This window comes from Cricetulus griseus, chromosome 3, assembly GCF_003668045.3.
Source record: "Cricetulus griseus strain 17A/GY chromosome 3, alternate assembly CriGri-PICRH-1.0, whole genome shotgun sequence".
NCBI classification, from domain to species: Eukaryota; Metazoa; Chordata; class Mammalia; order Rodentia; family Cricetidae; genus Cricetulus; species Cricetulus griseus.
Genome location: NC_048596.1, coordinates 160,325,779 through 160,339,122, shown reverse-complemented (window position 1 = coordinate 160,339,122; position 13,344 = coordinate 160,325,779). Strand labels below are relative to the sequence as shown.

Below are 13,344 nucleotides of genomic sequence, written 5' to 3'. Positions count from 1 at the left end.
GCCAGTCTGTGAGGTCCAGGTTCCATCCCCAGCACAGGAAAATGCTGTGGCTGGTGATGCTGGTGACCATGCTCCTTTTTCTCCTGACTCTAGGCTCTCCCCACACAGCACCTGGTGGTGCAGAGCACAGCGCAGGGCACAAAGGGTGGCCAGGTCTCCCTGACGGTACATAGTGCCCAGCAGGTGCACTCTGCCCCTGAGGTAGGTGTTACCGAATTGGCATCTTCCCTTGTTCCAGCCATGTACCCCATATTTGCCAAACCGTGTATCTGCCTCCACCACCTATCTTTGAGACAGGGTCTGACAGTGTTATTCAGGCTAATATCAAATTCCTATGTAGAGTAGGCTGGCCCCTAACTTTTGATCTTCATGTCTTGGTCCTGAGTGCTGGGTTGCAGGTATGTACCACTATGCCTGGCCGCACTTGAAGCTCTCTTGCCCTGAATTCACTTGCAGCTCCTGAGTCCTAGCACCCCTACCCCATGGACCCTGAGGGGAGTTATCTAGTCAATGCCTGTCCCTGCAGCTGAGCTGAGGTTGAGTGAGCTGTAATCCAGAAGGATTCCACCTTCAGGGCAGATAGAGGCCTTTCATGGGAACTTTGGAACACACACACACACACACACACACACACACACACACACACACACACACACACCCCAGTAAGGTGTGGAGGCCACAGGCTGTAGGTGGTTCTATGCACAGATTAAAAGTGCAGAGCCAGGCTGGCCATGGCTCTTTAATCCCAGCACTCGGGAGGCAGAAGCAGGTGGATCTCTGTGAGTTTGAGGCCAGCCTGGTCTACAGAGAAAGTTCCAGGACAGCCTGATCTATTACATAGTGAGACCCTGTCTCCAAAACAAAATAAAAACCTACAAAAGAAAAAGAATATAGGGCAGATGCCAGGCTTAGCCGAGTCTGTGGGCAGGTCTTCCAGCCTTGCAGCTAGTATTTTCTGTGTATAACAGAGCCAATGGCTCAGGATGTGTTGAAACATCTCTGCATTCAGGAGGCTGAAGCAGGAGGGTTTTAAGTGTGATGCTAACAGGTTTTATACTGAGACCCTATCTCAGAAAGAACTGGTGAAATCCACCATCAATGCATCTGCTCCCTCTCATCAGAATTGCAGTCCATCCTAGTGCACCATGTCCCAGAGCAAACAAAAGCCTACCCACTGTGTAGTCTTGGAACCCCTCCCATCCATTTCCACTGGAAATGGGGATCAGAAGCACCCATTGCAGCAAGTTGTGGGTCAGCAGAAGGTGAAGGTAGATGTCACTTTTGTTATTACTGCATTGAAGGAAAGCCTGATCAGTATAAGCTTACTCTGTCTCACCTTTGCTGCAGCCATTCTGATTATGGGATCCACAAGTGGCCTCTGACTCTCTGAAGCTCCTCCCTGCAGAGCAGTGCTTATGGCTGCTGTAGGATATTCCACCCTCTCTAAAGAGTCCTTCTCAGGGTTAGAGAGATGGCTCAGAGGTTAAGAGCACTGACTGCTCTTCCAGAGGTCCTGAGTTCGATTCCCAGTAACCACATGGTGGCTCACAACCATCCACAATGAGATCTGCTGCCCTCTTCTGGTGTGCAGATGTACATGGAAGCAGAATGTTGTATGCATAATAAATAAATTAAATCTTAAAAAAAAAAAAAAAAGTCCTTCTCAGGCATATTTGTTAGGGTCAGGTACCCCATTACAACCCAAGCTGGCCCTGACATTGTCCCTATTTGTTCTTTTATAGAGGTCACCAGTGCAAGCCAACAACTCCACCAGCAAGACTGCTGGGGCTCCTGCAGGCACTGTGCAGCAACTACAGGTCCACAGCGTCCAGCAAAGTGTTCCTGTCTCCCAAGAGGTGCCTGGCCAGGGCGGGCAGTAGCTAGGGCCAGGGGCTAACTGGCCACCTATGTCTTTGTCCCTGGTCTGTTAGAGTCAAGCAGATGGAGTCCAGCCTGCCATGTGACAGGAGCCTCTGCCTCTATCTAGATTCAGTATCCCTGGTTGTGACACTTGTAGAAAGGACCTCAAAGGGCACATTCTGGCTTTGAAAACTCATGTTGATAGGCCAGGGAGATGGCTCAGTGGTAAAGGACACTTGCCACCAAGTCTGATGACCTGAATTCCATCTCTGAACCCTGCATGATGGTAGAACAGCCAACTCCCTTAAGTTGTTCTCTGACTTCTACACACACACAACACAAAGAAAAAGAAAGAAGAGAAAACCCACCTTGGGATGGCTGGGAGTGAATTGGGTAGAACACTTGCCCATCATGCCAAGGCCCTTGGTTCCATATCAGTTCTGCAAAACCAAAAGGCAAGAACACACATTGGCCTCCTTAGGTCAGTTTGCTGAAGGTGGGAGGTACTAAAGCCAAGTCCGTGCTTATTCCTGAGGTGTCAGGGTGAGGTGTCAGGTTTTTATTTTTTTTATGTGCATGAGTATTTTGCTTGCACGTGTGTCTGTGTACCTAGAAATGGAGTTAAGGATAGTTGTGAGCTGCCATGTGGATGCTAGGAATTGAACCCTGGTCCTTGGGAAGAGCAGTCAGTTCTCCTAATCACTGAGTCATCTCTCAAGTCTACCATTCTCAGGATGTGCCCAATCTTCCAAAGGAGGCCAAATTCCCCAGTGCCAGCCAAAGTGACCTGAGCAGACCAAGAGGCAAGGGTGGTCTTGTATCTTCTTGTTAACTGCTTAGCTTTCAGGGCTCTTGACTTCTCAAACAACAAAAACAAGATAAAACAGGTTATGTGTGCCCTCATAGTCTCAGGCCAGGAGATCTCAACCTCAAGACCAGGCAGACACTGATTCAGAGCAAAAATTGAAGAAGACGGCTGGGGATTAGCTCAGTGGTAGAAAGCTTGCCTAGAATGCATCAGGCCCCATGTTCCCCAGCACCAGGCTGACAAAGCCATAGACAGATTCTTCCCTAGAAGGAACAGAAACCACCCAACCCAAAGAAGTCACAGATACTTCCCTTCTTGGGCTAGAATCTCTCTGAACCTCTACATAGCCAAGAGTCAGGCAGTGAGGAACCTGGATGGCCTGTGTTTCTGGACCCCACACGGAAAGGCTGCCTTCCACCCAAGGAAATGGTAGCCTTTTCCCTAGAGGGCTGGTCTGAGGTTCCCAAGCATGCTTGAGACTTACTGCCCTGGTTGCCATGGTTACCATAGTCGGACTTGCCTCTTCTTCCCCAGAGATCAGTAGTCCAGGCCACTCCACAGACCAAAGCTGGCCCAGTGCAGCAGCTGACCGTGCAGGGACTACAGCCAGTTCACGTTACTCAAGAGGTGCGTGTGTCTCATCTTTCTATGTCAGGAGCAATCATACTGGCCCTGGGCTGTGGCTGGGGGTACAGGCTCCAAATTCCGAGGGAGGAATGGAGTCACCTGGAGGTTCTGAAGGGCGGAGACAGTGGGGAACCCTTGAGGTTTGAAGCCTTGTACAGGTCAGGCTTCACTCTGGTCCTGGGCAGCTGACTCCATCCTGACTCCTCCCCATCCCAGCACCTGACTGGTCGCTCAGAACACGGGTCTTGTTAAGAGAGGTCTGGATTTAAATCCCACTTCTTTCTGATACTGCCCTGTCCATTCCTCCCTTCCCTAACAAGACATCAGGTGGGGAATCTTCATCCGGATGGCAGCGTGTGCACAGCCCGGTGACCCCCCAGTGTCTCTGTTTGTCCTCCAGAGCTCAGGCAGTAAGTTTCCCGCTAGGAAGGCAGAGCAGCGAGAACCCCGGCCCACGCCGCCGCCAGAGCCGCCGCCCCGGCTTCCCGGGCCCGGGCCAGCGTGCTGTGGCCAGGCCTCGCAGCTAGGCAGCCCAGAGCAGCCGCCGCCCCATTACGAGCCGGGCGTGGAGCAGTGGGTGGAGCTGGTGGGCGTGCTGCCCCCACACCTGCTCCTGCCGCAGCAGAGGGTAGTCTTCGAGCCACTGCCAGGGCTCTCGGCCCGAGCCAGCCCCGACCTGAGGGTCAGGATCCACAGAATGCCCCAGGTGCTAGTGTTCGGCACCGCCCTCAAAGTAGGTGGCGGCGGACCGCGGACGCACAGCGGGGGGCGGAGGGCGGGGGCGGGGCATCCCGCCCGCCGGGCCTTTTCGGCCCCGCCTCCAAGCCAAGTCCAGGCCCCAGGCTCCGTCCCTGCAGTTCAAGGAGGGAGGGTGAGACGTTTATGCCCCGCTCCCCAAAGTGCTGTCAGTCATTCCAGGTTCTGTCTCAGGAACTTGAGTCCCATACTGTCCCTGCTAATCCGGGTTGGGGGTGGAGGTGGGCTATATAATACCTGCCCTTAAGGTATTGTCAGTCATTTCCTATTCTGTCCAATAAACTGACCCCACTCCAGGCTCCAACCTGAACATTCTGCTTGGGAAGCTTCCAGGTTTCCAAAAACTTGTTAGGCACAGTTTTAATTACAAACCAAGTACACAGGTGCTTGTGTTTTCCACCTTCCAAGCCCATTGTGGAAGCCTATCTGGTGTCCCTTCCCTTGTCCGTCAGCATCCACGGCCTCTTTGTTGTTCCCAACCCAACCAGAGTCCCAGCACCTCCTGTTCCCAGCCACAATCTCCAACCTCTGGCCCATGTTGTTCAGAGAACTGAGATGTGCACCCTTCCAGCTATCTAGGAGTCAGGGAGCTGGATTGTAGCCAGCCCTGACCCTCTACCCTGCTCCTCCTCCTGCTTTAGGTACAGCAGCTCCAGCAGGTGCCTGTCTCACATGTGTACTCCAGCCAGGTGCAGTATGTGGAGGGTGGCGACGCCAGCTATACAGCAAGTGCCATGTAAGTGGGCAGAAAGATGGAGGGAGGGTTCAGATCTGTTTAAGGTACTGGGCCACAGTTCTAGCTCCCAGCTGGCCTCCAGGGTTTGGGTCATAGCCTAGAACTTCCAGAGACAGCCAGTAGTTACCTTGTATATAGTAATATACACTGCTGATAGAAGAAGGGACACTGGCCAGTTGGAAAGGCATCTCCACAAATTGGAGGTTGTGCAGTTAGATGGATTTGGGTTTTAGGAGGGGAAAAACATACATGTATGTAAACATATGATATATATATATATATATATATATATATATATAATACATACATTTTTACAACATAAATTTTTCTCTTTTGCTAGGTGGTGGTGGTGCACACCTTTAATCCCAGCTCTCAGGAGGCACCACCACTGTCCAGCTAAATTTGTATGTATCAAGCAGGAAAAAGAAGTTCTTCAGTTCTCAAATCTGACCCTTAATGTCCCACAGAGTATCCTGTTTTTCTGCTACTACCCAGAAATGCTCTGAGCATAAAACTATCCTGTTTGAGCAGCACTGGGAGGCAGAGGCTGGAGGGTTTATTATTATTATCATTATTATTATTGTTATTATTATTATTATTACATTGATTTTTTTTATGTGTACAGGGAGGTGCATGTGTGTGCCATGGTGCACATATGGAGATAGAGAACAACCTGAAGAAGTCAGTTTTCTCTCTCCAACCTGTGGGTCCCAGGGATTAAACTCAGTTCCTTAGGCTTGGTAGCAAGCACCCTTACCTCCTGAGCCATCTTGCTGGTCCCCAGGAAGATCTTGAGGACATAGTTAGGTCCTGTCTCAAAAAAGCCAAAATAAAGAAGAAATGATTCATTTCTTGTTCCAGAAACACAGGCAGAATATTCTGTTTCAAATTTTTCCTTGGAGGCTGAGGAGATGGCTGGATTAGTAAATTACTTGCTTACTAAAAATGAGAACTTGAGGTCAGATCTCTAGAGTGTAAGAGCCTGGCATGGTGGCATGTATCTGTAACCCCAGAGCCATCTTACTGGAGCCCTCATTTGTGTGTGTGGATGTGGAGTGCATGCACCTAGTAGGAAGTGCAATGCAGAGACCAGCACTGGGGTGTGTTTGCTATGTGGGCTTTGGGGATCAAACCTAGGTCTTCAGGCATGTTGGCAAGCACCCTGCACACTGACTGAGCCATCTGCCTGACTCAAGTTTCCATGTCTTAATCACTGACACACTGAGAGAGCTCAGAAATACAAACAAAGAGGTGGCTCTGCTGTCCCTCTCCACAGAGCCCTCTACCTACACATAGGTAGGTGGTCTTTTCCAAGTATTCCAATCTCTTGTCTTTGGTTGCCCATTGGTGCCTAGTTTTAAGAGGACTGCAAGGCAGTTGTCTTCATTCTCCTCACCCTGCCCTAGCTGTTTTTAGTTTGCAGCCTCCAAAGATGGGCCCAGATGTTATCGATGTCTTGCTCCAGTTGCACCAGTTAGATCTGCAACTTGTGTTATTGGTGCAGTCACTCAGTACATATTCTAGGTTGAAGGAGCAGCTCCTTGCCAGGAAGAGGTAGTCCCAGGCACTCCTCTGCCTGCCCTTCAGTCCTCTGGACTTTGTTGTCTCCTCTAGATTTTCCTTCCCTGGACCCAGAACTTACTTGTTGTTGCTGCTAAGGGAAGTGTTTGTTGTACTATGTGTTCTGGACCCCCCCCCCCACCTTATTTTCTCCACTTCTTCAGTAGGAAAGTGACTCCTCCGTTATCAGAGTACTGCCGTAGTTCAATGACAGTTACCCACAAAGGGCCAGTAAGATGGCTCATCAGGTGCTTGCTGCCAGTCCTTACAACCTGAGTTCAACCTCCAGGACCCATGTGGTGGAAGGAGAGATCCAACTCCCACAAGTTGTCCTCTGACCTCTACATGTACGCCATGGTACATGTGTGCCCTCCTCTAAGTAAGAAAAAAGAAAAAAGAAAAACAAGAAAGCAGCTGTCCATCCAGTGCTTAGGGCATCCCTAGTCCCTTATATGTGAAGGTGTTGTGTGGCCTCTCTGGTCCTCTCCTGGAACTCCTACTTCCTTGTACAAGACTCACTGATCATGGCCTCATGTCTGCTTCTTGGCAGCCGCTCTAGCACCTACCCCTACCCTGAAACGCCGATCTACACACAGCCAGCAGGCACCAGCTACTATGAGGCTTCAGGCACAGCTGCCCAGGTCAGCACACCGGCTACTTCCCAGACTGTGGCCAGCAGTGGCTCAGTGCCCATGTATGTGTCCGGCAGCCCGATTGTCGCCAGCTCCTCCAGCAGTGAGGCTGGGGCCAGCAACAGCAGCGTGGGTGCAGGGGGCAGCGGGGGAGGTGGCAGCAGTGGCAGCAGCAGTGGCGGAGGCGGCGGCAGCGGCAGCGGAGCAGGCACCTACGTGATCCAAGGAGGCTACATGCTAGGCAACGCCAGCCAGTCTTACTCCCACACCACCCGTGCCTCACCAGCCACAGTAAGTGTTCCAACCCTAGTCAGAGGAAATGGGAGGCAAGCACTTCGGGGAGCAGGGACAACTCTGCCATAATCAGGGTATAGAAATTTGGCCCAAGGCATAGATAGCTCAGTGGTCCAGTGCTCACCTGACCCAGGAGCCTGGTACTGTGTTCAATGTAACCTTAGATGATGCTCTCTGTTCTGTACCTCAGCTGCTATGTGACACTCTGGGGACAATTGCAGAAATGACTTATTCAGAACTGGAGATAGCTAGAAGATAGATAGATAGATAGATAGATAGATAGATAGATAGATAGATAGATAGGTAGATAGATAGATGTAGGCTCCTAGAGCCATGTTCACAGTGCTGAATTCCAGCCCTAGTCCGACCCATTATCAAGAAGGACTATGGGTTGGTCAGAACACCTTGCCCACCACACACACACAAATTCTTTTACATACTAGTGCACCCTGGCTGCTGGTCTTCACTAGTTTATTAGTCCTTTTTAAAAGATACTGCTGTGAACCTTGTGATTTCACAACCCTGTGGATCCTCGGGTGCTGCTTAAAAACACATATGCTGCTAGGCCTTAGTGGTCCACGCCTTTAATCCAAGGATTCAGGAGGCAGAGGGAGGCAGATCTCTGTGAGGTTGAGGCCAGCCTGTTAAGAGCAAATTCCAGAATAGCCAAGGCTATACAAAGAAATCCTGTCTCAAAAAACCCAACCAACCAACCAACCAGACAAAAATCAACACATGTCAGTAGAATGAGCAGGGTCTGATGAGGAGGTGGAAGTTCTTTGTGTCTGGAGCAGACACCTCTTGCCCTGGGTTGCTATTGAGCCCAGGTGGCTAAGGTCACTAAGAAAGTGTTGTGTGGTTTTGTTTTTGTTTTCCCAGTTAGTTACTTTGAAAGAATTACAGATTCATAGGCAGCTATAAAAAATGGCATATGCCCTACATCCTACCACTGGGGAGATGGTAACAAGTGTGAAGCCTGTCTAGTTCCAAACCAGCCAGGGATGCATGCATGGGCTTCTCTCGGTGGACACACACAGACGGCTGAGCTGGCTCAGCAGGGAAAGGTGCTTGCCACTAAGCCTACTACATGAGGTCAATTCCTAGAGCCAACATGGTAGGAGAGAACCAACTCCTTTGACCTTCGGAAGCATATCCTCACCACACAAAATAAATGCAGGAATGTAACAAGAACAATGAACAGAAAGCAAGAGGTTCCGAGTTTGCACCCCCAGCACCTCCACAAGTCTGTAGACCCAGTGCTAGGAAGGGCAGAGACAGGAGGAACCTGGCGTTCACTCACAGCCAGCCAGACCATTAGCAGCAGGTTGAGTGCTGGATGCTATCTCAGAGAACAAGGTGGAGGTTGGGTTGGGCTGGAGAGATGGCTCAGTGGTTAGGAACACTGGTTGCTCTTCTGGAGGACTTGGGTTCCATTCCCTGCAACCACATGGCAGCTCACAGTTGTCTGTAACTCTAATTCCAGGGGATCTGATACCCTTTCTGGCCCCTGTGGGTACCAGGCATGTATGGTGCACAGACATGCATGTAGACAAAACACTCATATACAAAAAAACAGAAACAAGGTAGACGGCAACTGAGGAAGACATCATCAGCTGTAACCTGTGGCTGCATGTTCCCACTCCACTCCTGTTCCTGTGTATCCTCTCACACAAACACTTAAACACACACATAAACCACATAAACAAACAATAGTTTAAATAAAAGGCACTGACAAATGCCTGTGCATCCTTTCCTGGGCTTCCCTACTCAGCCCAGCTTCCCTAACAGTCAGTGTTCAGTCCAGAAATGTTGGTTTGTGACCAGGGGTGGTTTATATTGTTTTGAGACAGACTTCCCTTTGTAGCCCAGGATGGCCTTGAATTTGTGGTCCTCTGCTTCAGTTCCCCAGCGTTGGGAGTTTAGGTGTATACCGCCACGTCACCAGGCTTGCTCCATGGGACTGTAAATGTGGAGAGGAGAAATACCTGCCACATTCAAGATACAGAAATAAGCAGCAAGGGCTTGCCTAGCTTGTGTTGAAAGACCCCCAGAGGCTCAGGCCCCCAGGATCGCGGCCCAGGACCGCAGCGACTCCAATCACCAGATAGAGGCAAAAACTTGATGCAAATAGCACGAGGCTTTATTGCAGTTGGTTTTTTTTTTTTTTTTTTTTTTTTTTGAGCCTATCCTGGCACTCACTCTGGAGACCAGGCTGGCCTTGAACTCACAGAGATCCACCAGCCTCTGCCTCCCGAGTGCTGGGATTAAAGGCGTGAGCCACCAACACCTGGCTTTATTGCAGTTGTTTAACGAGCTAACCCCATGTTAGCTCAGGCCTTTCATCCATCTACCATGGCTGATGGCTGGGAAAGACACAGAGAAGCCACGGGATAGAGATCTTATAGGGCAGCATAAGGGGAGTGTCTAGGGGTATGCACAGGCTCAGGATTGGTGTGCCTCCAGGCTTGGAGGACTTGCCCTGTGTTGATTGGTCAACTGGTTGTTACAGCCCATAGGCCCTCCCAGGGTAGTTGCTATGTTCTGCGTGTCATTGCTGTGCACTTGTCTGTAAAGCACACCCAGAGCCGTAAAAGCATAGCACCACCAGCTAACTTCTGATTGGTTCCTTGCCAGGAGGCAGGCATCTGACCTCCTAGTGACCAAGGCAAGGTCAGGCAAGCACGTGTTAGACTGTTATGGCTGCCAAAATGGGGAGCTGGTCCCTTCAATATGAGATCTTTCTAATTTCTTTATGAGGTTTCCTCTTAGCACAGCTTTCAGTGTGTTCCATAAATTTGTTTTTCTTTTGTTTTTTGTTTTTTTTGGTTTTTCGAGGCAGGGTTTCTTTGTGTAGCTTTGGAATCGATCTCTGAGTTCGAGACCAGCCTGGTCTACAAGAGCTAGTTCCAAGACAGCCTCCAAAGCCACAGGGAAACCCTGTCTCGAAGAAAAAAAACAACAAAAAAACTTTCCTCTGACCTGTGACAACTTTCCTCTTACCGACGACTTTCTTTGACCCTCTATAACTTTCTATATACCTTCAGTTCATTCCTCTGGTTCCCTTAGACATTCTTATTTAGACAATTTTTGTTTGTTTGTTTGTTTTTCGAGACAGGTTTCCCTGTGGCTTTGGAGGCTTTGGAGGCTGTCCTGGAAAATAGCTCTTGTAGACCAAGCTGGTCTCGAACTCACAGAGATCCGCCTGCCTCTGCCTCCCGAGTGCCTGGCTCAATTTAGACAAATTTCTCTTTCCTTTTCCCTCTATTACTTTAGTCTCCTACATTTTCTCTCATTTCTCAGTCAACATAAAAACTCTTACCAAAGCCCTTCTTACAGTTTTTAATAACTTTAAGGCCGTTTCTTTAGAACGTCATGATCAGGCCAGATGGTTCACCTGCCCCAGCTCCATGTGCTCAGAGCAGAGACCTGGTGGGGGTGCTGCTGGTAGTCCCCCAGGGGTGGGAAAGAGACCCCTGAGGTTTCCCTGCTCCAACATTCTGCACACCATGTGTGTAGAGCACGGAGGAGGCTGGGCAAATGGTGGCCTTGCAAGCCATGTGCTCAGGGCAGGGAAACTCCTGCCTCATGCCGGACCCACGGCAGGATGGCTGTTGGGGCAGAGAGAGAGCCCCATTTTGCATGCCTCACAGATGGGCAGGTGAGGATGGAGAGATAGACTCACCTGCACCGGCCATGCTCAGCTGTGAGGGCCGAATTAGTGGCTGGAGTTCAGAACAGCAGCCTCACCATGTGCTCAGAGACAGGGGACTCCATTGCAGCACACTCTAACCCATGGCAAAGGGCCTCCTGTCCCGCACGCCACATGCTCAGGACAGCAAGAGAAGACCTCTGACCCACACATGCCACGTGCATGGGCAGTAAGGACAGAGAGAGACGCCATGCTTAACAAACACACAGCACAGACTAGACTAGGGTCCTATTCAGAATTTCAGATGGCTAGTCACATGGGGAACAACTTGGTCCACAACCAAGTCACCCCCTACAGATTGGGCGACTTTGGGCCCCCGTTTTTTACAGACTGTGGAAGCTGCCGCCCGAACCTCTGCCCAAGGTCTACTTACAGATTTCGCTAGCGAACCCAATATAGGATCTTTACATTTACACAATCAACAAAAACAGCAGACATGAAAACACAAAACTGACATAGAACATACAGCTCAGGATCTGCCAAGCCAGCACCGAAAAGCAGGCAGGCAGACTGTGGATTGCAACAGATCAGATAAAAAACCCGCTTAACTGACCAGTCACACAGCCTGTTCCGATCCTCCAGGCTTCACAGAAACTGTACAGAAACAAAGACAGAAAAAGGAAAGTTACCCTGTGTGGTGCCACATGACTCAACGAAAGGGGGTGTTGTGGTGGATCCTGAATTGAAAACCAACGATGAAAACATAGAGACAGAATAGACAGAAATGAACAGACGCCAACCCAATTCGTCCACTGCTTGTAAGGCAATGGTGCTGGTTGGATGGGAGGCAGAACAAGGTGGCTGCAATCGTCGCTAACTGAGGAGGGTCCAAGCATCCTTGGTCCTCTCTTCCTCCTGGGCATCTCCAGAGCAGCAATCTTCGATCCTCCGGGCACGTCTGCTGATTACAGTCCGGGCAGTCTCATGACCAACAGGACAACTGCAAACCGAAACCAAAAGCGCTTTTACAGAATAGACAGAGACAGAGCCAGCAGACAGTAGACGAGACAGAATAGGGTACTGGCTTACCTCCAAGATCGACTCCACTCAGGTGAGGGGGTGGTTGCACATCCCGGACTAGCTAGCCCCCAAATGAAAGACCCCCAGAGGCTCAGGGCCCCAGGATCTCGGCCTAGGACCTCACGACACCAATCACCAGGCAGAGGTGAAAAACTTGATGCAAATAGCAGGAGGCTTTATTGCAGTTGTTTAACAAGCTAACCCCAGGCCTTTCATCTACCCACCATGGAGGATGACTGGGCAAAGACGCTGAGAAGCCATGGTATAGAGATCTTATAGGGCAGGATAAGAGAAGTATTTAAGTACGCACAGGCTCAGGATTGGTGTGCCTCCAGGCTTGGAGGACTTGCCCTGTGTTGATTGGTCAACTGGTTGTTATGGCCCATAGGCCCTCCCAGGGTGGATGTTATGTTCTGAGCGTCATTGCTGTGCACGTGTCCGTAAAGCACACCCAGAGCCGTAAAAGCATAGCACCACCAGCTAACTTCTGATTGGTTCCTTGCCAGGAGGCAGGCATCTGACCTCCTAGTGACCAAGACAAGGTCAGGCAAGCACGTGCTAGGCTGTTATGGCTGCCGAAATGGGAAGCTGGTCCCTTCATTGTGAGGTCCTGGATTCCACATGGAGCATTGAGGGGAAAAATGCAGAGCTGTTTCATCCTCAGAGATCTCACCTCTTTAATATTTACACTACTCTGTCTCCCTTTGGACATCTTGAGTCCCCTCAGGAACCACGAATCTGTCACCCATCTCTGTAATGTCACTTCTAGATGGACTGTGATTCTGTGACCTTGGGAGATTGACTTTTTGCTCCTCATGTGTTAACAGCTTTGTCTTTAAGTAGCTGCAAGTTGCAATTGTACTGGTCAGTGCTGTTCTAGAAACTTTGAAAGACTGGTTCCCAGGAATGCTGTGACAGGATGTGTGCCTTACAGATGGCCAGGGTGGCTCTCCACAGGGAAAAGCAGTTGCAGAGCGTGCAACCACATAGTCTCAGAGGATGCCAGGGACTGTCTGTCAGTATTTCCTGTCCTCTTGTCTGTTCCAGGTTCAGTGGCTCCTGGACAATTATGAGACTGCTGAGGGTGTGAGCCTGCCACGGAGCACCCTCTACTGCCACTACCTGCTGCACTGCCAGGAGCAGAAGCTGGAGCCAGTTAATGCAGCCTCTTTCGGCAAGCTCATCCGCTCAGTGTTCATGGGTCTGCGCACACGCCGACTGGGCACCAGGTTTGCCCCAACTCCCCCCCCCCCCCACTCAGCTACCCTGGGCCCCAAGGGCTTATGCTCTCTGCCAATATGACCCACCTCAACGCAAGAACCTTCTTGCTCCTGCTCACTCC

The 13,344-nt window shown here is 50.4% G+C and overlaps 1 protein-coding gene across 5 annotated transcripts in view; it reads left to right on the top strand.

Moving 5' to 3' along the window:
* The window catches only part of Rfx1 (regulatory factor X1), a 30,627-nt gene that overhangs the window by 10,248 nt on the left and 7,035 nt on the right, over positions 1-13,344 (top strand). For 3 of the 5 annotated variants that reach the window (XM_035442556.1, XM_027406195.2, XM_027406197.2), the window contains 7 exons: positions 94-201; positions 1,743-1,856; positions 3,203-3,295; positions 3,696-4,028; positions 4,693-4,787; positions 6,898-7,270; positions 13,050-13,231. In XM_035442556.1, the coding sequence (XP_035298447.1) occupies positions 94-201; positions 1,743-1,856; positions 3,203-3,295; positions 3,696-4,028; positions 4,693-4,787; positions 6,898-7,270; positions 13,050-13,231 (1,298 nt within the window). The remainder of the gene's footprint in view (positions 1-93; positions 202-1,742; positions 1,857-3,202; positions 3,296-3,695; positions 4,029-4,692; positions 4,788-6,897; positions 7,271-13,049; positions 13,232-13,344) is intronic. The other 2 variants (XM_027406196.2, XM_027406198.2) reach the window with 2 other exon arrangements.